Consider the following 24,496-nt stretch of genomic DNA (forward strand, 5'->3'; position numbering starts at 1 on the left):
AAGCATTAAAAACTGAAATAAGGAGGTTCTTTTTCCTTTAGTACATAAAAGGAGTCAGTGAGATATGCTGTGGGCAATATTATCAACAAATATCTTGAGAATGTAAGTCTGGATATATTGGTTCAATTTTGGGCAACTGAAGTGATGCAGAGGTGTTTTTAAAAGAAATATAATAGAACATGTCAAATTCCATGCATTTTTGTGAGTGTGTTCCTGATATCTACACTAAAACTATAACTACGTTATAAAGTTCTTTTGGTCATCATTTGTCAAAAACCAAATTGTGATTAGCTGGACCATTTTAATGTCATACTCACGCTTACATTCTACCTGAACTCACATTTATGTTACCCACAGCCTTAGAAGAAAATAGGCTCGTGTACACATGATAACATGCCAAAATGTGATCTGATTTACATCAACTCCATTGACTTCACCTGGGTAACTAGAGATAAGGGATGGACACAATATGTGTATATAAGCTATCTGGGGAAAAAGTAACAAAAATTACCACTCGGTATAGCACTATGTTCTTTGGGAGTATGAAAAACAATCAGAAATGTGTGTTCATGTCCCACTGCCCTGTTCCTGCACCAACAAAGTCAATGGGAGTTTTGCTATTATATCACCAACATTATTGTGTGTGCTGTATTGTCTCTTGAGCTCATGCAGGGTTTCTGAACACCCTTGAAGTTGGTAGATGTAGGGCCAGATCCTGTGCTTTTTGACATCAATGCTGATTTACTATATCTCTATCTATAAGCTAAGCCATCTTTTAAAAAAGCATTATATAAAAATAGAAATGCAGAAAACCTTAAAGCAAAGAGCAAAAGATAGCTGCACTCAGCCGTTTTCTTGAAAAGAAAAAAAGCTCTAAAAGATATATTTAAAGCAGCAAGTACAGTATGGATTAAGAGTAAGGTGACCAGACAGCAAGTGTGAAAAATCAGGACACGAGGTGGGGTAATAGGTGACTATATAAGAAAAAGCCCGAAATATCAGGACTGTCCCTATAAAATCGGGACATCTGGTCACCCTAATTAGAAGTGAGCAACTTAACTGCTGGGTCAGGGGCCAGAGGGAGGAAAAGAGTTGGCTGTAAAGATTGAGGTGCTATAGTTATACTTGCGGAGCACACAACCTCCACTGCGTGGTAATTTTGATGATGAGTTTTAGAAAAAAAATGAAGTTTAAAGAGCCATCCCACTGGCATGAGCCAGGACCATGTAATCCAGGAACAGTGATTTATGCTGAAATACTTAGCTTTGGAAAATAAGGGTAAATGGTAAAAAACAAAAGCAGTGCTCCAAATAATTTCTATGATGGAACCTTCTACTATTATTTAGCTCACAAAATACCTTTTAATGAACAATATCCTTTTTATCATGCAGTAAACTAAACAAAATGTGGTATGATTAAAGATGAAAAATCATTTATTTTTAATCAGTGCACACTGCCTGTTAGAGACTTGACTTTTGTGGCAGCAAACATTCCGTTTTCATGTTACTGTACTTGGAAGGGAACCAGGCAGAGGAAAAGACAGGCTGCTGAAGGAGAAACAGAGCTCAAGAATAGGTTTGCAGAGTTGGAAAATGAAGAAGGGGCTCAGCAGGTGGTCACTGAAGGTGGAAGAGCAAGGAAGAAGAGAAGAGCAGCTAGTCCTATAGGGAAAAGGGAAGAGTCAATGGAGACTACACCAAATATGAGTCCCAGGAGGTTACACAATGGGTTGAAGAGGATTACAAGGGAGAATAGGAATAGAAAGAACTTGCAGCCAGAGGGAACAGGGGATAGACTGGAGAATAGCACAGTCACTAGGAAAAGGCAGGTCTACGTGATCAGGGACTCTTTACTGAGAAGGATGGACAGGCCTGTAACCAGAGCTGATCCAGAGAATAGAAGGGTGTGATGTCTTCCAGGTGCTAAGATATGAGATGTAGACCTGAGGTTGAAAAGGATCCTAAAGGGAGTGGGAAAGAATCCCCTAATTATCCTTCATGTGGGAACAAATGATACCGGTAGATTCTCGCTGGAACGTATCAAGGGAGACTATGCTAGGCTGGGGAAGACGCTTAAGGAAATCGAGGCTCAGGTGATCTTTAGTGGGATTCTGCCTGTTCCTAGAGAAGGGCAACAAAGGTGTGACAAGATTATGACTATCAACAGATGGCTTAGGCAGTGGTGCTATAAGGAGGGCTTTGGGATGTATGGCCACTGGGAGGCATTCATGGACAGAGGTCATTTCTCTCAGGATGGACTTCATCTGAGTAGGGAAGGAAATAGACTTCTAGGATGGAGGCTGGCACAACTGATTAAGAGAGCTTTAAACTAGGAATTTGGGAGAGATGGTTGGGAGATGTCCAGGTAATCTCCACACCGGATTTTAGCATTGAGAGGGAAGAAAACAAAGTAAGAAAGATATAGCCGTGGGTGGGAGAATGGACATAAGGAGGAAGGGCAGTGTGAATACCAGTCTAATAGGTCATACTGGCTGTAGAATCACCGTGCCTAATCGGGTACAGAATGTGAGCGAGGCCAAACAGCAAAAATTAAGATGATTGTACACTAATGCAAGGCGCCTAGGTAACAAAATGGAGGAACTCGAGCTACTGGTGCAGGAAGTGAAACCAGATATTGTAGGGATAACAGAAACATGGTAGAATAGAAGTCATGACTGGACTACAGGTTTTGAAGGGTATGTGCTGTTTAGGAAAGACAGAAATAAAGGTAAAGGTGGTGGAGTAGCACTGTATACCAATGATGAGGTAGAATGTAAAGAAATAAGAAGCAATGGAATGGATAAGACAGAGTCCGTCTGGGCAAAAATCACATTGGGGAAGAAAACTACTAGAGCCTCCCCGGGATAGTGCTCGGGGTGTGCTATAGACAGCCGGGATCTGATCTGGATATGGATAGAGCCCTTTTTAATGTTTTTAATGAAGTAAATACTAATGGAAACTGCGTCATCATGGGAGACTTTAACTTCCCAGATATAGACTGGAGGACGAGTGCTAGTAATAATAATAGGGCTCAGATTTTCCTAGATGCGATAGCTGATGGATTCCTTCATCAAGTAGTTGCTGAACCGACTAGAGGGGATGCCATTTTAGATTTGGTTTTGGTGAGTAGTGAGGACCTCACAGAAGAAGTGGTTGTAGGGGACAATCTTGGTACAAGTGATCATGAGCTAATTCAGTTCAAACTGAATGGAAGGATAAACAAAAATAAATCTGCAACTAGGGTTTTTAATTTCAAAAGAGCTGACTTTCAAAAATTAAGGAAATTAGTTAGGGAAGTGGATTGGACTGAAGAATTTATGGATCTAAAGGCAGAGGAGGCCTGGGATTACTTTAAGTCAAAGCTGCAGAAGCTATCGGAAGCCTGGATCCCAAGAAAGGGGAAAAAATTCATAGGCAGGAGTTGTAGACCAACCTGGATGAGCAAGCATCTCAGAGAGGTGATTAAGAAAAAGTAGAAAGCATACAGGGAGTGGAAGATGGGAGGGATCAGCAAGGAAAGCTATCTTATTGAGGTCAGAACATGTAGGGATAAAGTGAGACAGGCTAAAAGTCAAGTAGAGTTGGACCTTGCAAATGGAATTAAAACCAACAGTAAAAGGTTCTATAGTCATATAAATAAGAAGAAAACAAAGAAAGAACAAGTTGGACCGCTAAACACTGAGGATGGAGTGCAGTTAAGGATAATCTAGGCATGGCCCAATATCTAAACAAATACTTTGCCTCAGTCTTTAATAAGGCTAATGAGGATCTTGGGGATAATGGTAGCATAACAAATGGGAATGAGGGTATGGAGGTAGATATTACCATATCTGAGGTAAAAGCGAAACTCAAACCGCTTAGTGGGACTAAATCGGGGGGCCCAGATAATCTTCATCCAAGAATATTAAAGGAATTGGCACATGAAATTGCAAGTCCATTAACAAGAATTTTTAATGGATCTGTAAACTCAGAGGTTGTACCGTATGATTGGAGAATTGCTAACATAGTTCCTATTTTTAAGAAAGGGAAAAAAAGTGATCCGGGTAACTACAGGCCTGTTAGTTTGACATCTGTATATGCAAGGTCTTGGAAAAAATTTTGAAGGAGAAAGTAGTTAAGGACATTGAGGCCAATGGTAAATGGAACAAAATACAACATGGTTTTACAAAAGGTAGATCGTGCCAAACCAACCTGATCTCCTTCTTTGAGAAAGTAACAGATTTTTTAGACAAAGGAAACGCAGTGGATCTAATTTACCTAGATTTCAGTAAGGCGTTTCATACCATGCCACATGGGGAATTATTAGTTAAATTGGAAAAGATGGGGATCAATATGAAAATTGAAAGGTGGATAAGGAATTGTTTAACAGGGAGACTACAGCGCGTCCTACTGAAAGGTGAACTGTCAGGCTAGAGGGAGGTTACCAGTGGAGTTCCTCAAGGATCAGTTTTGGGACCAATCTTATTTAATCTTTTTATTACTGACCTCGGCACAAAAAGTGGGACTGTGCTAATAAAGTTTGCAGATGATACAAAGCTGGGAGGTATTGCCAATTTAGAGAGAGACCAGGATATCATACAGGAAGATCTGGATGACCTTGTAAATTGGAGTAATAATAATAGGATGAAATTTAATAGTGAGAAGTGTAAGGTCATGCATTTAGGGATTAATAACAATAATTTTAGTTATAAGCTGGGGCTGCATCAATTAGAAGTAACAGAGGAGGAGAAGGACTTTGGAGTATTGGTTGATCACAGGATGACTATGAGCAGCCAATGTGATATGGCCATGAAAAAAGCTAATGTGGTCTTGGGGTGCATCAGGCGAGGTATTTCCAGTAGAGATAAGTTCTGGTCTCCCATGTTTAAGAAGGATGAATTCAAACTGGAACAGGTACAGAGAAGGGCTACTAGGATGATCCGAGAAATGGAAAACCTGTCTTATGAAAGGAGACTCAAGGAGCTTGGCTTGAGGGGCTTAGCCTAACCAAAAGAAGGTTGAGGGGAGATATGATTGCTCTCTATAAATATATCAGAGGGATAAATACCGGAGAGGGAGAGGAATTATTTAAGCTCAGTACCAATGTGGACACAAGAACAAATAGATATAAACTGGTCATCGGGAAGTTTAGAATTGAAATTAGATGAAGGTTTCTAGCCATCAGAGGAGTAAACTTTTGGAATAGCCTTCCAAGGGAAGCAGTGGGGGCAAATGACCTATCTGGTTTTAAGATTAAACTCGATAAGTTTATGGAGGAGATGGCATGATGGGATAACATGATTTTGGCAATTAATTGATCTTTAAATATTCATGGTAAATAGGCCCAATAGCCTGTGATGGGATGTTAGATGGGGTGGGATCTGAGTTACTACAGAGAATTCTTTCCTGGGTATCTGGCTGGTGAATCTTGCCCATATGCTCAGGGTTCAGCTGACTGCCATTTTTGGGGTCAGGAAGGAATTTTCCTCCAGGGCAGATTGGAAGAGGCCCTGGAGGTTTTTCGTCTTCCTCTCTAACATGGGGCACAGGTCACTTGCTGGAGGATTTTCTGCTCCCTGAAGTCTTTAAACCATGATTTGACGACTTCAATAGCTCAGACATAGGTGAGAGGTTTATCGCAGGAGTGGGTGGGTCAGATTCTGTGGCCTGCATTGTGCAGGAGGACAGACTAGATGATCATAATGGTCCCTTCTGACCTTAATATCTATGAATCTATGAATCTATAAGGGCAAAAGGGAATAGAAAAAATATGCTGTATAAACATAATTGGATCACAATAGAATGTGCTTCCAAGTGTGTTTTGCTGTGTCAATAGTTTTAAGGAAACCTCCCCTTCTAGACTCTAGAGTAACATCATATTTAAGAGAATTACTCTTCACTAACTGAACTCACACTTTAAAAAAAAGAAAAAGACCTTAGGGTACCTTCCTTTGGGATCAGTTCCAGCCCCCTTTAAAAATGTAAAACTAATTTCAACTCACTGAAGGAAACCATTTAGTTTATCACTCCTCTTCCAAGATTTTTTCCTATCCAGACTAGGATCCAAGCAGAACAGAAGTCAAATGTGCACTGAGGAAAAGAGGAAAACAGTAAATACCATGTATTTTTCTAGAAAGAAAATAACATATTTAACGTACATCTGTAGAACTCAAAGCTGCCGCTTGGAAAAATAGCAGAACAAAAAGATAGGATCTTAATTAATTCTGGAAAAGGATGACACAGAATGCAGGCTTTTAATATGATGCTACTTACTGCAGTCCAGAGGAGGCTCCATTAAAGTATTTGGGTATTTGCCATACTTATAGGGATGAAGCATTCAGCTGGACCAATTTCTAGGTTAAGAACAGCCCTAGTCACATGTGACAGGGTTATATAAAGACTAAGCAGCCCTGAAACTAGGAAAAATAGATAAATCAGAGGTGAAGTTGGGCCAAAGGCAGATTCAAAAGTGTGCACAAGTCAGTGAAATTAAATAACTTTTTCCTAGTTGTTTTTTAAAGATCAGCTCATCTCTTATGAAATATTTTGAAAAGGATTCAATTTGGCTACAATTCTGATTTTATATTATATGTTGTACTTTACATGTTTAGCTTTGTTTAATAACTAAGGACTTTTGAATACAAAAACACAATCCTGGGATCATATTAATCACAGGACAGGATGTGTTTTTAAGTTTATTAATAAACTACATGCTTATTTCTTATTTATTTGCAGCTGAATTTTAAGGAATCTTGTCTCTTTATGAATTTGGTAATTAGAACTATGTGTTAAATATAAGAAATGTAAACAACAAATAAAAATGACAAATTCTGAAAGAAAAAAACATTTGCATCCCACTGATGGGTCTGGAAATTGGCTGAAGCATTCACTTGCTCCTTCTGCATAATCCCTACCTGAGAGAGGGCCAAATCCCTTCTCCTCCCTTAGAGCAGAGCCACTGAAGCTACAGAAAGTACTTGCCTGAGAAAAACAAGAGGGATTTAGCCCATAATGATCTGTTTGCAACATCAATATTTCCCATAGTAATTCATTCAGATATCCCAGAGGATATTAACTCCAGGCGGAAAGCAGGCAGCTGCAACACATGAAATGTTAATGAAGAAAATGTTTTCCTGCAAATGTCCTTCATAAAATGAAAAGGAAAAAAATACAGAAAATTATACATAAACTCAAATGATTTCTTAATACGACAGAATGCTTTTCAAAGTTTTTCCACAAGGCATCAGCTGCTCTATAAGGATGAATATCTTAGTAGCCTTGTCGATGTGATCAATTTATTTCCTTTACTAAATATAAAGTTTTGCTTACTTTAAGATGTCCACCATGTGTAATCATAATTAAGGGTCTCAGATGCTGTAGCTTGTATGCTAACAAAACCTCCACTAAAATACAGTGAAAATTTGGGTGCTCAAGGATGCAGGAATAGGCTCCCAGTAAAATGGTAAAATGGCAATACTGACAATTGATTTCATTCTGCCCTGCTGTTGGCTTGATTCTATGTAGAGGTGAATTCCCTCAACAACTCTCACTGATTTCAGCTAGAGTTGAAAGCACTCAGCATCTCCCAAAAATGAGTGGAGTTTCTGCAAGGCCCTGATTTGTCCAGGTACATAAGCACATTACACATTACTTACAGTTAGGCATCTCATTGACTTCACTGAAACTACACATATTCATAAAGCTAGACACATGTTTACAGTACCTTGCTGAATCAGGGCCTATATTCTTAAATACTTTTGAGTTTTTATTGCTATTTTTCTATTTCAAAATGGAACAAGACAGATGATTCTAAGTGGCTCAATACCCTTAATGTTAATTTCTAAACATTCCTAGATATTTTGTTGAATTAAATAATACACTACAGTAGCTATTTACAGCTTTGCACCACATCAGACGGTAAGTGGTACCATGTAGATACAAGCTTAGGATACAATTATTTAGCAAAAATTATTAAAATGCCTGAATCCAACTTTTCACATACAAAAATATATTTTTATTACAACACTGAACAGTTAAGGCCACAACACTTCAGTAACACTCTGATAAGCTTATCAGTTTCAATTACTAAAATTATCAATAGAAATAAATACGAAAACCATGGTCTTCAAGTCCAAAACCAAGGCAAACAACTTAATTATTTTTTTTAAATCTGTCATCAGTAACAATAAGAAGTCATAATTGTTTTCAAGTATAAATTGCAACATGTGCTTGCAGCCTGTCAAATATATATTCTGACAGCATTACAGTATTATACAAGTAGAGGACTTGGTCTTTCTGCCCTGGTTAGTTGTGGTTTCCTTAGGATTCTTCCTCGTGTGATTTTGGTTTTCATCTTTCCTGTCATCGCCAGATAAATCTGCTTCCTTTTCTTTATCCTTTTCACTTTGGAGTGGCTTTTCAGATTTACCTTCATTGCTGTTATGTACATTTTTCTGACTTGTCAATGACTTTCGCTTAAACAAAGAAAACTAAAATAAAAGATGATATATTACCCCCTCGACAATTAATAGTGATTTTCAAGATGTACAAAAAAGCCTGCACACAAGTTAAAAGTTACACTCTCAAATGAACTTAGGCCACACAATTATGTTTGGTAAAACAAACAAAAACCCCACCTTTCCTAAACGTAAATGTTTCAACAATCTTTTAAAAATGTTAAATGGATAACATTTCTTTGCAGTATTTGTAACCCAAATATTGCAAGTTTTGCCCGTGTGTGTAAGAACGAGAAAGTGAAACTGAGCATACACTGATGAATAACACAAGTTTGTTTACACAGACCAAACTCAGCAAATTGCAAGAAGTAAACAAACAGTGTAAATGATGAAAAATAAGTTAAATTTGTAATATTTTTTTCAATTTTAGCATTAGGGCTCAAAAAATTAATTGCAATAAAAAAACTGCGATCAATCACAGTTTTAATCACACTGTTAAACAATTGAAATTTATTAAATATTTTTGGATGTTTTTCTACATTTTCAAATATATTGATTTCAATTACAACACAGACTACAAAGTGTACAGTGCTCACTTTATTTTTATTTTTTTATTATAAATATTAGCTCTGTAAAAATGATAAAAGAAATAGTATTTTTCAATTCACCTCATACAAGTACTCTTGTGCAATCTCTTAATCGTGAAAGTGCAACTTATAAATATAGATTTTTTTTGTTACATAACTGCACTCAAGAACAAAACAATGTAAAACTTTAGATCTTACAAGTCCACTCAGTCCTACTTCTTGTTCAGTCAATTGCTAAGAAAAACAAGTTTGTTTACCTTTACGGGTGATAATGCTGCCCGCTTATTTACAATGTCACCTGAAAGTGAGAACAGGCATTCGCATGGCACTTTTCTAGCCAGCATTGCAAGGTATTTATGTGCCAGTACGCTAAACATTTGTTTGCCCCTTCACACGTCGGTCACCATTCCAGAGGACATGCTACCATGCTGATGATGCTCGTTAAAAAATAATGCCTTAGTTAAATTGTGACTGAACTCCTTGGGGGAGAATTGTATGTCTCCTGCTCTGTTTTACCTGCATTCTGCCATATATTTCATGTTATAGCAGCCTCGGATGATGACCCAGCACATGCTGTTCATTTTAAGAACATTTTCACTGCAGATTTAACAACATGCAAAGAAGGTACCATTTGAGATTTCTAAAGATAGCTACAGCACTCGAACCAAGGTTTAAGAATCTGAAGTGCCTTCTAAAATATGAGAGGGATGAGGTGTGGAACATGCTTTCAGAAGTCTTAAAAGAGCAACACTCTGATACCAAAACTACAGAACCCAAAACATAATAAAGAAAAGCAACCTTCTGCTGGTGGCATCTGACTCAGATGATGAAAATGAACATGCGTTGGTCCACACTGCTTTGGATCATTATTGATCAGAACGTGTCATCAGCATGGATGCAAGTCCTCTGGAATGGTGGTTGAGGCATAAGGGGCGTATGAATCTTTTGTGCAACTGGCACGTAAATATTTTGCAACACCAGCTACAACAGCATGCGAATGCCTGTTTCTCACTTTCAGGTGACATTGTAAACAAGAAGCGGGCAGCATTATCTCCTGCAACTGTAAACAAACTTATTTGTCTGAGCGATTGGCTGAACAAGAAGTAGGAATGTGTTGACTTGTAGGATCTAAAGTTTTACACTGTTTTATTTTTGAATCCAGGTTTTTTGTACATAATTCTATATTTGTATGTTCACCTTTCATTATAAAGAGACTGCACTACAGTACTTGTATTAGGTGAACTGAAAAATACTATTTATTTTGTTTTCTACAGTGCAAATACTGGTAATAAAAATAAATATAAAGTGAGTACTACCTTTGCATTCTGTGTTGTAATTGAAATCAATATATTTGAAAATGTAGAAAACATCCAAAACTATTTAAATAAATGGTATTCTATTATTAACAGTGTGATTAATCGCACGATTAATCGTGATTAATTTTTTTAATCGCTTGATAGCCCTATTAAGAATTTAAAGCCAGATCCTGGAAACGTAGTTCATGAACAAAGGCAAACCATTTAGTTACATGCTTAATTTTAAGTATGTGTGTAGTTCTAATGAAGTCAATGACAACAGACTTTGACGTTAATGGGACTACTCATGTGCTTAAAATTAAGCGTGTGTTTAAATGCTTTGCTGGATTGGGGACAGAGTGCTCAGTACCTTGAATGACTGAGCATTTGAGTTCCAACCCTTCAAGGGGCTCCATGTAAGGTGGTCACCTGCAGCCCTGTAAAGAACTCCATGGACATCAACTCTGTATGTTTTCAGCTCAGTAAAACTCAAAATGGTGAATTATTTCCTTCTTTGAGGTACACTGTATAAGATCAAATAAGAATTATAGGCCTGATCCAACTTTCACTGAAGTTTTCAGAAAGACTTACAATGACTTTAACAGGAGTTGAATCAGATCCTAAATCTGTGGTAGACCCTGCAAACCCTGAAAAATATTAGCTCTTAATTATGCAAAGAACAGTCTCATTCAAGTCAATACGAGTATTCATGTAAGTAAGTTTGCAGGATCAGTCTCGTCATCTGGACTATAAAAAAATTTTTAATCTAAAAATCCCAGACAAGTTCTCTAATTTATTCATTGTCAGTTATACAAGAAAACAATTGTGTATCTGATTTAAACTAGCTGTTGAAATTGATGAAACAACACTACTTCCTTTTTGCTTTTTTGCCAGGATATGGAGAATTGTGTGTGTCAGAGGGTTCAGAGTTCATATGCATGTTCTTTAGGAACTGCCTAAAATACTTTGGAAAAGACAGATCGTTATTTAAAAATCTGGGGTTGGAGTAAAATGTTTACTTTTCAAGCAGGTGATACTCACCTTTTGACAGTGTTCTATTCTGTTGTTATTCATATTATCTGCATTCATTTTAGTTTAGAGAATAGCCTATTTTAAGCTTCAATCGGAGAGCAACATAGCCCTAGAAAACTTCTTTTAAAACGTACAGTACGTTGTATCTATAAGTATTTTTACACTAAGATGTCTGACAAAAAGATTCCAGTAATAAATTCACCACTTAACCTTCTTTTACTGGCACAGAATTGTTTTCAACTTCACAATACTTCTCCCCCACCGTATCTGACGTATACCCCAAAACTCAAACCTCCAGGGGTTGGGAAAGGAGGTGAGACTTTGTGGGTTTCTTGGAGCAAAGCAACATATATTCAAATAAAATTTTAATGGAATGCTTCTTTGTACCTGTTTTTTATTATGTGATTTCTGGGTTTTAATATTATCTTGTTTTCTACAGTCTTCTGCTTTGGAGGAGATTTTTGAACATGGGGGATAAAATCCTGGCTCCATTTAAGTCAATGGGAGTTTTGCCATCATTTGAGTTCAGTGGGGTCAGGATTTCACCTGGGTGTTTCCATAGCAATAGGTCCTGTATGTCAAATGCATTGGCTACTTCTTCTCAGAGTTCTTTACATTCCCAATACTGCAAATAGGACACAGGCCCTGGAAATGGGGTTCAGTAGTCTCTCTACATCTTCCAAACCAGGTTTGTCTTCCTTCTTTGGTCCCTTTCCCCTACAGAGTGTGTCTACACAGCCCGGGGCAGTCAGAGTCCTAGCCTGGGGTCCATACACTCCGGCTTATGCTACTGTGTAGACAGCCCTTTGAAATTGTGCCTTGGGCTGGAGCATGGGCCCCTCCGTAGGCTTCAGAGCTCAAGATCCAGCCTAAGCCGCAACCTCAAGCACAGTCCACACAGCTGTTTTTAGCACAGTAGCACGAGCCCTGTGAGTCCAAATCTATCGAACCTGGGCTGGGAGCCTCACTGCTGCAAGCTGTGTAGACATACCCAGAAGCTCTTCACCAGTCATACTGTGCTGAACCCCCACCTCCACCCTGAGTATTCCTAAGGCTGTTCACATGCCATCAGGTCCTCTCTTCCTCTGATTAGCCTCTGGTTCACTCCTTGCTCTACTAAAAATATGGGCACAGTAGGGAATAACCAGAGGAAGAAGAGAAACCTGGTGTAAAAGCAGCATAAACCACTGCTACACTGTGGGACATATAGAAACATGACAAGATGGTATGACACAAAAATGGAAATATCCGAACAAGTGAGATGTACAGCAAATGTAGGATACTTAAGAGATAAGCCTGCCATCAGTGGTCCAAGTCTGGATATTTCCCCTGACTATGTCTCAACTCTTCCATTATGGGGCTGTGGCTCATAATGCTTTCACATGATGTCTTATCCTCTCTATCTGCATATTGGAGTCAATGGAATCACTCGTGCAATAAGTTACTGTTGAATGTGAGTAAGGTTCTCAGGCCTTCTGAAATTCCAAGAATGATCCACAATAATGGATACTCTTCAACAGTAGCCGGCACATACAAAGGGATGTTCACTGGGGCTTTTCAGTCAGCTATGATGATGAGGCTCACTTGTGTGGACAAGGATCAAAAATTTCAGTAAGTGCTCACCATTATTATTATTATTTTATTATTAGTCAAATTACACAGAACTGAAAACTCAGGTGGTTTACCTTTTTAGTCCTTCCAAGTATTCCTCCAGATATTCTGTCAGTACTATTTTCCGAAATTGCCCCTAAAGAACTGTTCTCAGGATGAGTGTCGGTATTTTCTCTTTCTAAAACAACACAAGACATTACATTGAACTTTTTTTCACAACTGCAAAAAGAAACCTGTGCTTTTAATTATTTTTAACACTCAGACACACAAATTAGTGCTGCATCTAAAATGGAACAGACAGAATAAAATATTCAGTTCCACTTGATACCCAGCCAAACCTGGATTTGTGCTGGAAATGGCCTAACCTGAAGATTACTTTAGATAAGCTATTACCAGCAGGACAGTGGGGTGGGAGGAGGTATTGTTTCATATTCTCTGTGTATATATAAAGTCTGCTGCAGTTTCCACGGTATGCATCTGATGAAGTGAGCTGTAGCTCACGAAAGCTCATGCTCAAATAAATTGGTTAGTCTCTAAGGTGCCACAAGTACTCCTTTTCTTTTTGCGAATACAGACTAACACGGCTGTTACTCTGAAACCAGCCAAACCTGAACAATTCTGGTTTTATTTTTCTCATTTCTATTTATATCTGTTTACCATACCCCAGATGTTTGATTTTCAAAAGCAGAATTAATACTGAGGGCACTGGCAAATATGTAAACTATTTTGACTAATCCACCTACAACTGCATATGGTTAACAGAAGACAGAGTATATTGCACATGAATTTAGAAAACGTATCTTAACCAGCAGAGAGTGACTCCTAGTGCAAGAGTTGTATTTCAGCACAAGTCTTTGTTCTGTAGCAACAATACAGAAAGGGACAGAATTCATCTCAATTTTCATACGTCCAAGTTGCCCTCTAGTGTTAGCTTTAATGATATAAATCCCCCTCCTAGAATCAAAGAACCCCAGATTTATTGGGGGTTGGAAAAATATTTAAAGATCTGTTCTGGGTTACCTAATTGCAGCGCAATATTGGAGTGAGATGCCCTAGCTTCTTTGTAATTAGATGGAGTGATGTGTTACTTTATGATGCATCACTGATTTCCATAAAGGCAGTAATCATTTTTTATTCCAGAAGTTGAAGAAAAAAAAAAGGCTCGATTTTTTTCATTCCAACATGTACATTCCAGTATCTTTCCAAAGGACAGCATAATCTTCCCTGATGTTCTCAAACCTGTAAAAATGCTTTAGGCTTACTATATCAATGTTGCTGCATACTGTCCAACAATTCTATATTTCATCTAAGATGGTTATCCCTTTCAGTAGTGGTGGTAGGAAACAGATTCCTACTTACAGTGAGTTACATCCAAGTGGTGAAAAGGCTTATGAATTGGCCTTCGGGGAAAATGCCACACAGTGCTAGGGCATTAGCACTGGTGATGAAGGGGTGGGTGGTCTGGAACAATAAGGTGCAGGAAAAGTGCATGTGGAATGCTGCAGCATTGTCTGCCCCTTTCTTGAAGACTGAGGGTGAAATCCTGGTCCCGCCGAAGTCAGTGGGAGTTTTGCCATTGACTATAATGGGGCTAGGATTTCACCTGATTAGGTATACCAATTTAGTCAGTTTCTTGGTTCATTAATGTCAGCCAGGAAGGTGAGAACAGCTCACTCTCCAAGAACTTAAAGGAGTGTCCTGGAGCCTGAGAATCAGCTGGAAGGGGAGCCTGGTGATTCAAATATGAAGCTAAGCAATCAGGACAGAAGTATCCCTCCACACAAGGTATTGTGCTTTAGTTGATATTTTATTTTATCCTTGTCCACTGTGTATGAATAGGGAAGGATAGGGTTACTCTGAACCAGGGACATCTGTACCCCAAAGCAACACCCTGGCACCCCCACATCTACCATGGTGATATAATTATGATGTGTTTTGTACACAGTATGCCTTGTGGGGTACATTTTAAAAGTCTTGATCTGTTGAGCATTAATATCCTGTTGCATTGTATGTGCTCTCATTTTATGTGAAGCTTACTATGTATGTGTTTCTGAAATATGTTGTGAGGTTGGGAACACCCAAAAGCAGCCTTTCAGGTACAACAATGAAGAAGCCAGATAGTGTTGATGGCCCATTAAGGGGAATATACACACTACTAAGGATTACCCCAGGAACTATACAATGGAAACCTCTCTGAGATAGCATATACACAATGGAGGCTGTTTGACTCCCATCACAGCAAAGGATCTTTCCAGCAAGCTGAAAGAAGCTATAAAAGGGGGAAGTGACATCATCATTTGGCCTCATTCCCCCACAACTCAACACCTGGAAGCGGCTCAGGAGGAAAAAGACTTTGAATGGGGGAGGATTGTCCCAGGCTGGAAAGGCGTTCCAACCTGTGTATGGAAGATCTGTAAACTGCTTGTACTATCGGGGTGAGACAGTGCTTGATTCAAATCCTGTCTAGTTAACAGAACTCAGATTGCGAATTTGTTTTATTTCTTAGGTAACCAACTTTGATCTGTACGCTATTACTTATAATCACAAAAAATCTATCTTTCTGTGGTTAATAAATCTGTTTTATAGTTTTTTACCTAAACAGTGTGTTGTTTGAAGTGTAAGGGAAATCTGCTCGGGAATAGGTGTGTTGTCCTCTCCACATTGAGGGACTGGGTAATAAACTTACACTGGTCAGGCTTCTGACCAGGGCAAGATGGTACAATTCTGGCATCCTAGGCTGGGGAGCTGGGGGGAATTAGCTGGAGCCACTCTATTGTGAGTGGCCGGTGAAAGCATTAATGTAAGTCACCTGTGTGTGTCCCTACCTGTGAATGTTTGTGTGAGTGCAGGACCTGGAGGGGTTTGCAGCTTGTCACATAATCACAGTGTGAGAGGGAGCCCACGTTGGTAAGAGAGAGAGCTCAGCAGTACCCCACTTCCAGGTTGCACCTCGGGGAACCTGTCACATTATACTCATGGACTCTCTCTTCACCACTATTGTAAAGTGGAGGTGGGCACCACTGCAGGTGGAATTTCCCAGAATTCCCAGAGGAAAATGGGCAAAGTTGACTGGAACTGTGATTTCCCCCCTGTTCCTTTTTTCAAGCTGAACTATTACAACAATGCAGCAAACCCCCAGTCCTAACCCTGTTATCTCTGCAATCAGTTCCCTGTAGTTGGCCCAGGACACTGCACAACTAATAGATTTGGCTTCAATAATGTCTCTCTTGCAGATTTAAAATTGGCAGTGTTCAGTTACTATTTCAGCAGACAATAGGAGTGGAATAACTCTCCTCAGATACGGAAACTGATGGTATGCTAGACGTATGAGTGCAAAAGCATACAGAAACTTTTGAAAAATTTTACCCTGAGTATTTTAGGAGCCTAAGTCCAATCTTCAAAAGTAACTTAGACTCTTAGAAATCTAAATCTCAGACTTATGCTCCTAACTCACTCTTGAAAGTGGAACTTAGGTTCCTAGGTCATTCAGGTGCTTTTGAAAATGTTACCCATAATCTTTTCAAGAATTTTGAAATCACATTTTAATTAATCCACGACTGGCAGCCTGTCTTTCCCCCTAGTATGGTAATGAAGGCAGGCAGCTAATCAGACCCTACAGTTTTCATAACCATATAGATTTCATTTCATCCTTTGTTTCTGAGTATTCCCCATACAGTTTCATGCATAATAATTACTAGAAGGACATCTGAAAAAGGAAGGGGGCAAAGCTCTCTAGTGCTCCCTCCCCTCAAAAGTATATAGTCAACTAAGGGGGTGGGGAGAAGATATCTGTCTGTCTGACACAGGATCCCCACAAGGTGAGGCAAGGAAACACCTGGCAAAACGAGTTCCCTATGCCAAACAGTCAGCACAGATACCGGCCTTTACAATTAGTTTGTCATCTGTGAACTAGAACTTCGATGATTTCTCCTTTAATGGTTTGCCTGTGGCAACAAGCATGTAAAAAAATACAGAATATTCCTGCAAGGAGCATGCCACTATGATAAGCTTCCCCTACTACACCCCCGAAAATATCTTGTGAAGAAAAGATTTCTTTCTTGGAGGCAAATAAAATTGGTAACTTTGCTGTGTTGCTAGCTTTAGAACATTGCTTTGTGTGTCTTACAAAGTGTCTGCCTCATTTAACATTTATATAACCTAGATACATATATAAATGTTGCCAGGTAAAATATGTAGTTTGTATTTAGAAGTGCTGTAATGGTTAGATTCTGAATGGAAGGTTCCTGTACCTTGCTGAAGTATTTTCTCTTCTTGGGTGGTCTTCTCTTCCTATAAATAATAAATAAAATAATGAAATCTTTATACTATACTTTCAAACCCTTTAAAAAAACTATATTTAACTGCAGCATGTGAAATTCATTGTATTTTTTTAAAATATTGCATTATTAGTATAATTCCTGAAAAAATATAGTACAACTGTAGGTATTACTTTATTGGTAAAAGATGAAATAAGATAAAAAAATAACATACCTGTTCATCTAAGCAGCTAATCTTAAAAAAATAGGAAATATATTTATTTAGACAAAGCATTCCAGAATATTTCTTTTGGCTACAAAATAAAATAACTGAATTATAACTGCACTCCTATTGCTATTAAAACCACATACGAATGAAAAACTAATTTGGACTCAAACATAGGGGTAAGTTTTCAATGCTGAGCACAGGTATTTAACAGCATGCATGTTATAAGGAATTATACAGCTAATTCCTTCACAGTAAACAATTTAAAAGAAGTGCATGGTTTACCTCTGTAGTGGTGTTATTGCTTCTTTCTCCCTCAGGTGTTTTACTGTCACGTTCCTCCTTTTCATGCACTTTCCCATCATCACTGCTCCCTCCCTCCTCCTCCTCCTCTTCTTTGTCTGTTATTTCTTCTTCTTCTTCTTCTTCGTCAGTCTCTTCATCTTCAGAAGTTTTTTGATCCTGTGACAAAATGGAAAAAATAATTTTTTTAAAAACTGTGTTCTGCAGCAATAGTAACCAGTACTCTACAACAGCCCTATACCTCATATTGGAATGGATTCAGGTACCCTGGCCCATGTTCCCTTCACAGGCAGCTGAAAATAGGAAAAGACAAAAGCATTTTATTTCAGAGTATTATGAGTCCTTATTTAGGCTCTGACCTTGGAGTCTTATTTTAATGTCTGTTTTAAGTACAAAACTCAACTCAGCCTTAATTCTGGAGCTGTGGCCAGTAATAGCCTTTTTCTGACGAAGATGTCCCCTTACAACAGAAAAACAACGAATGCGAATGCTTTTTTGGAAATCCTGGATAATTCTTTTTATTTGATATCTGTGTGAATAATGAAATCGATAATGCTTCCAACACTTTAACAGAAGGAACCCGTTAAATATCAGGTCTATTTTTCAAAGAGTTGATTCAAATACTAAAGTCACAGCAAATGGAATGCTCTGATTCCCTTTAGACGCTATCATTCACAGCATGTTTGAGCTCAATCCAGTATAGCACCTCAATATATCTAGGCTTTTCTACAGATACTGTTTTGTTTTTATGATAACCATGGGGTATTATGAAAAACTAATTTACATCAAAGAACATGTCTCTGTGAAAACTGTTACTAAGAAAGCAACGAGTAATTTGTATGATTTACATGACATCACTTAGTCCAATCACCTTTGCTGTGCTAGTTATACAGTTTTGGTAACATGAAATGTAACTTTTTTTAAAAACAGAAACATTCTTTCTCCTATTGCAAATCTACGATGAACATATAACAGCCTAATCTAAAATTCTAGCTTGGATTTCTAATGACAAAGCAGTGGAGCTCTGCTCTCAGTTGATCATTTCACCAGAAAACATAGACGATATTACATCCTTGCACTGTGTGGTTGTTTAACTATCGTTGTTAAAATACATTTAGATGTTCCAACTAACATTTCACAGAAACATTCACTGAGCTATTGAACATAACACAACGATCCCAGTTGTAACTCAAATCAGTGGTTCCCAGCCTTTTTTTTTTTTTTTTTGATGCCCTGTTTTGATTTGTTGGTGGATGGGCACTCCTTACCTGGTAGCCTCTCACTTCATGCTCAGGCATAGTTGCTGTGTCTCTCCTATTTTCTGTCCATTCTCTCTGGTTTTTTCCTCCTCTCCTTTTTGGCTACACTCTCATAGTTGCTTACTGTGCCCATTCAGGATACTTGCTGCTCAGGGCAAAGGCCATTCATTGGTGGTTCTGTGGGGCCGGGGCACAGGATCTTGCAGCCATGCTGTATATCATGAATGTGGACACAAATGCCTAAGCTGATGAGCTCCTTCCTGGATGAGTTGCTCTTATGAACAGGTGTATTTGAGGCTGCTGCAGGAGCAGGAAGGGTAGGTAGATTTCAGGAAGCTGCCCACCACTTTTCCCACATCAGCATGTTTGCAGAGAGCAATCAGAGTGGATCCAACTTCATGCAGCTTTCCATACTTCCACTGCTTTCCTCTGCTCCACTTTTCATGGACTAGTCTAGTGCTCTCCCACCCGCAGAGACTTGTCCCCAGGCTGAAAACACTGCCTTCCGTACACACAGGCAGCTTGCACTTAAGTCAATGCATGCATATATATCTAAGGGCAGAATCAGGCCAGCTCCCTTTAAACAATGATAAAATCCTGAGCTTGAATATGCTAAGTTTATGTTATCTAACTGCGTGTTTCATTATTTCAAAGCAGAGAAAATGTACGGTTTCAGAGTAACAGCCGTGTTAGTCTGTATTCGCAAAAAGAAAAGAAGTACTTGTGGCACCTTAGAGACTAACCAATTTATTTGAGCATGAGCTTTTGTGAGCTCATGTAGCTCACAAAAGCTCATGCTCAAATAAATTGTTTAGTCTCTAAGGTGCCACAAGTACTCCTTTTTTTTTTTAGAGAAAATGTAAGTTTTCAGCAGCATAATTCCACCTTTTTTAGAGTGGTGGTGTTCATGACCTGACAGATTTTGTCAGCTTCATGTCTAAGGCCTAGACTGTACCCCTATGATCCATACTTGGATTTCCCCACTTTCACATCAAGGGGGTGGGAGATGCAGGAGTCACTTCTGTAGCAGCAACCCCCTCACTCTCTAGAACCTGCAGATGGCACTTTGCCTTCTGGGCAGGGAGTGAGTATAGGGTGGAGGCTGGACCATATGGACACACATCATCCCCACACTGACCCCACGGAGATTAGCTGGAAAGGGAAATGCAGCTTGGGAGTATATTAATTTTCCTACTGAGCCCCATCTCTGTTGGGGAATGAAATTTAAGCAGTGGTCATGGGCAGTCATGACTAGGAAGAATCCTTAGTAATACAGCAGTATTGTAAGCGTACTACGAGGAAGACAGGAAATGCAGGGGAGCTTCTGCTGATGTGGATGGCCCTGACCTTTGGGGATCTATGAAATTTGTAACGGGCACTGCAGCTCACTCTGCTGGGGGCAAGCCCCATTACCAACATAAAATCTGCAGTGTTGCCTTCACTGAGATTCCCTCCCCATTTGCTCCCTCCAACCGATTTCACTGAAGTTTCATTTAGTTCTATAAGAAGAGTCTTCATAGCAGGCAATGAAAAAACATCCTCATACACAACCTTGAAAAAAGAAAAAAGGAATCACAAGCAACCCAGATGCAATCACAGATGCAATATTTTGTTTTGCCTACTTTTCAATAGAATAATAGAATCACAGAAGATTAGGGTTGGAAAAGACCTCAAGAGGTCATCTAGTCCGACTCCCTGCTCAAAGCAGCACCAACCCCAAGTAATATTTTATATTACTATTGGGACTTGCAAACTCGCATATCATTGTCAGGATTCCTGGAAGCAGGCTGTGCAGATTGCAAATGGAGAGCCAACTGTGAATTCCACATAGTGGGCAGTCATCAGTTTGAGAATGTTGACAAGCTGCCAGCAAAGATCATGCCTGCTGGCTTTTGGAACAAATATGAGAAGACTGACAAGAGGTTTCAGAAGGGTATGATTTTGTTGCTGAATTTTTTGTTTTTACTGAGGAACACATTAATCATCAAGTTACAAATAACAGTCTCCTACACACCAGCTTAATTTCTATATCATTATTTATTCAAGCATCTATAAAGCAATGGAAAAAATACTAAGTGTTCAGCAAAAGCTGTCTTTTTCAGGCCAGCTCTGAGGGGGAAGAATTTACAGATAAAAAATTGGAAATGTTTTCATCTCACAGTTCTGTGAAATTGCTGTGTTATTTACCTTTAGTATGATACACATGCAGGCCTGGATCTGCAAGTGCTTGTACATTGCATAAGGTGACTGTACTCCAGTGCATATGTGAGAGGAGATTACACATATGCACAGGACTGGATGTCTTTCTAAAAGGTATGCTCCACCTCAGCCAGATGTTATAGACTTGATGTAGAACTTAATGGGTGAAATTCCATGCCTTGTGTGGAAGGTACGACTAGACGGTCATAATGGTCCCTTTTGGCCTTAAAAATCTATACATCAGTAAGGGTGAAATACACCACTGTGCAATGGGCCAGCAAATAGCCTATGCAGCACTTAAGTCCCACTTTAGTCCTATTTTGAGGAATTAAGTGGTTCATAGGTCTTGTGCTGGTCCATTTCACAAGGGTAAATTTCATCCCACAAACCCAGTCCTCTCCAAACTGCAAAGAAGATTAAAGCCCTGATAGGCCTACTCCCTTGGACTTCAGAGCACAAAGTTTAAACAAAAAGGAGTGTGGGTCATAGGCGGAAAATGGGCATGTCTCAGGAGATACTGCATTAAGTGTGTGTGACCCACCAATCTCTTAATGCCAACTAGCAAGAGGATGCACAAGGGTTACAGGGATCTCTTGGGTCTGGCATGTACATTCTAGTTTACCAAAGTGCGTCATGTGAAGTCTCAAATAAAAGTCAGTGTCACACTGATCACCAATATAACTGCAAAATGCATGTGCGGATGTTGTGTAAGGAAGCATCTACACACTCAGAAAATTATGTTCTTAAACTCTGCGTCTAGCGACTGGCCACCAGCAAAGGTGAAAAACAAGTTTGCTGCCAGACAAGCAAAGTTTATCTAGGTAGCTGTTTACATGTAAATTAAGTATTGTATAGTTCAGAATGGGTCCCCTCCCACCAGTCTGAACAGAATGCTAATGGAAGATTGTAAGAACTTCAAGAAAGACAAGTAACAAGAAGAAGCAAACAGCTGGGGGCAGAACCCTATCTTGAAGTGCACATTGAAGGTTTTGGGACTCTCTTTAAAGTACAAAAAAAGACACTCTATCATCCTTCATCTAGGAAATAAACTGACAGCATATTCTCTTAATGAAAGAGGGGCTTCAAATAAGCTTGGATGAAAACGTTGGATAGTAACTGCGGGTGAGATAGCTTCGTTAGACAGGAGGTAAACCTGTTAGTTAAGGTTAGTTTCCAGGAAGTATGTTATGATTTTGTTTTATATGTAACTGTTTGTTTCCAATATTCTTACTCGCTACCACTTGAATCTTTGTTCTTTGACAATAAACTTATCCTGGTTTTCATACTGAATATATCAAAGTGCTGTGGTGTTAACCAAAGTGGTTGAGTTGAATCTTATGAGCTACTGTATACTGTTCCTTTGGGAACAGTGGGCCAGGTAATACTGTGAGTGTCCAGTGGACAAGGGGCTGGACACTACCAGGAAGGCTCGGAGGGCTCGGGATTTGATGTGTGCCTTTCGCTAACCTGTCCAGAGAGAGAGAGAGAGAGAGCACTGCAGAGGCTACCACACGCTGGTGGGTCAGGGAGCTGAGCCACAGCAGGCACAGACAAGACACCCTCATGCTAAGGGCAGGTGGTGCTGAGGTGCCGCAAAACCCTAGGCACCCCTGGGGAGTGTCACAGTGTGATCCTCAGCACGCAAATGGGAAAATTCTGTCTTACCTCTGAATTTGTATTCTAGGACGCTCCATGTCAGACAGATTTCACACTGCGGTGTTCCCAGTCTCCATGGAAACCAGACCTTGCTCTGAGTCTAGGCTTAGGACCAGCCCTCAGGAAGAACTCTCCAGACTCATAACTTCCAAATACTAAATTATGTAAAAGTTTAAATTTATTATTTGGCTCAACATGTCAGCCTTGACATGAAATTGAGGGATTTCCTGGAGGAACTCCCTTTCCTTTCAAACTACTTAACAAGTGAGCAATAGCCAGAGAGGAGGAGGGTGCAACCCTGGACATAATCTGACCCACACTCAGAGGATTGTACTATCTCCCATGAAGGGTCCTAGGACAAAAATTCACAGGTAAGACAGAACTTTCCCTTTCTTGCTCCCCTCCATGTCAGACACTCTTCACAACAGGACACAAAAAGCAGTAAATCATCTGTAGTGAGGAAGGGAGGATTCAATTTACCCAGACAGAACTGAGAAGAAACTTAAAGATTGGTGGGGCATCCTGTTCAGTAACACCCTTCTACCAAACACTGCATCAGCATGGGTGAGGATGTCAAGCCTAGAGTGTAGGAGAAATTGTGAACAGATGACTCTGAAGTAGACTTATGAACTCTCCTTCTCAGAAGATGTGTAATCTCTTTGCCCACAAAATTGCTACTTTTTTCAGACTGCATAGTAATGAGAGGAGCAGTACCTGATGCTTTGAATGCCTCTACTATCTATATCTTTATTCCTCTGTAGGCTCTGTTCACTTCTAACTTATTAATTTCTACTTCCTCAAGATGTTTGTATTAAATCAGAAAGGCAACAATACCACTTCCTATTAAATGCGAAAGATTGGTGTAATCTTGGGGATGGATGCCTGGTTAGTTCACAGAACTGCTGCCTTTGGCAGAACATGTAATGGGTTTCATTGAGAGCATGCCAAGCTCCAAAACCCCTTGGACAAGAAGGTGGCAATGCAGTAGGCAAAATACTTTCATTGAGAAGAGGAAGAGACCTACCAACTGTGAAGCTGAAAAGTGGTTTTATTAGGACTTGTAGCTCTCAGAACAAGACCAGAATCTGCATATTGCCAGAGGACTGATAAGAGTAATGGCCCTCAGAGATCTGTTATATGACAGTGATGAGAGATTCTCACGGGTTTCTTACAGTGCAACGTCCCCACAGTCATTGACCTGTCTTTCCAAAATGTGTTGGCCTTGAACCCCATGATCAGACTATCTTGTAAAAACACCAGAACATTCTTTGCTTCAGCTGACTTTGCTCTGATGTATATCCCTTATAAGCCCAACATCTAAACCTCAAGTGAGACATAGACATCTTTTGAGAATTTCCTCCAAGTGGCTAGGAGGGTGTTTATTCACCTTCTTAGAATAAGTGACCGTAATTCTTTCTTCTCAGCTTCCCAGACAATGGGTTGATGGGTTAGGCAATGCTGGATATTGGTACAGGATAGGTCCCTGTTGCATTATGCTTTGTCTGTGTTAGGAATTGGAGCAGAGATTCCAGTTACATCTAAATCAGGTCTGTAAACCGAGAACTGAAGGTTAATGGGCAGGTGATTATGATCACCAAGGTCTGTTCCTTCACAAACTTCTTTAAAGTCATTACTCTC

At 39.4% G+C, this 24,496-nt stretch overlaps 2 protein-coding genes across 10 annotated transcripts in view; both read right to left on the reverse strand.

The window, feature by feature from the left end:
• Positions 1-7,975: 7,975 nt before the first annotated feature.
• LOC144265033 (X-linked retinitis pigmentosa GTPase regulator-like) overlaps positions 7,976-24,496 on the reverse strand; it is a 103,823-nt gene continuing 87,302 nt past the window's right edge. For 6 of the 9 annotated variants that reach the window (XM_077817200.1, XM_077817191.1, XM_077817217.1 and 3 more), the window contains 5 exons: positions 17,727-17,903; positions 17,451-17,471; positions 17,210-17,249; positions 13,034-13,137; positions 7,976-8,467 (listed from right to left, as the gene is read on the reverse strand). In XM_077817200.1, coding sequence (XP_077673326.1) covers positions 8,240-8,467; positions 13,034-13,137; positions 17,210-17,249; positions 17,451-17,471; positions 17,727-17,903 — 570 coding nt within the window. In that variant the 3' untranslated portion in view covers positions 7,976-8,239. Of the gene's footprint in view, positions 8,468-13,033; positions 13,138-17,209; positions 17,250-17,450; positions 17,472-17,726; positions 17,904-24,496 lie in introns of those variants that run through there. The other 3 variants (XM_077817175.1, XM_077817182.1, XM_077817227.1) reach the window with 3 other exon arrangements.
• LOC144257795 (uncharacterized) overlaps positions 17,987-24,496 on the reverse strand; it is a 29,104-nt gene continuing 22,594 nt past the window's right edge. Inside the window, exons 4-5 of the mRNA XM_077805946.1 lie at positions 20,417-20,554; positions 17,987-18,037 (exon numbers count right to left, since the gene is read on the reverse strand). Of these exons, the coding sequence (XP_077662072.1) occupies positions 17,987-18,037; positions 20,417-20,554 (189 nt within the window). The remainder of the gene's footprint in view (positions 18,038-20,416; positions 20,555-24,496) is intronic.

The sequence above is a fragment of the Eretmochelys imbricata genome, chromosome 1 (genome assembly GCF_965152235.1).
Source record: "Eretmochelys imbricata isolate rEreImb1 chromosome 1, rEreImb1.hap1, whole genome shotgun sequence".
Classification (NCBI taxonomy): domain Eukaryota; kingdom Metazoa; phylum Chordata; order Testudines; family Cheloniidae; genus Eretmochelys; species Eretmochelys imbricata.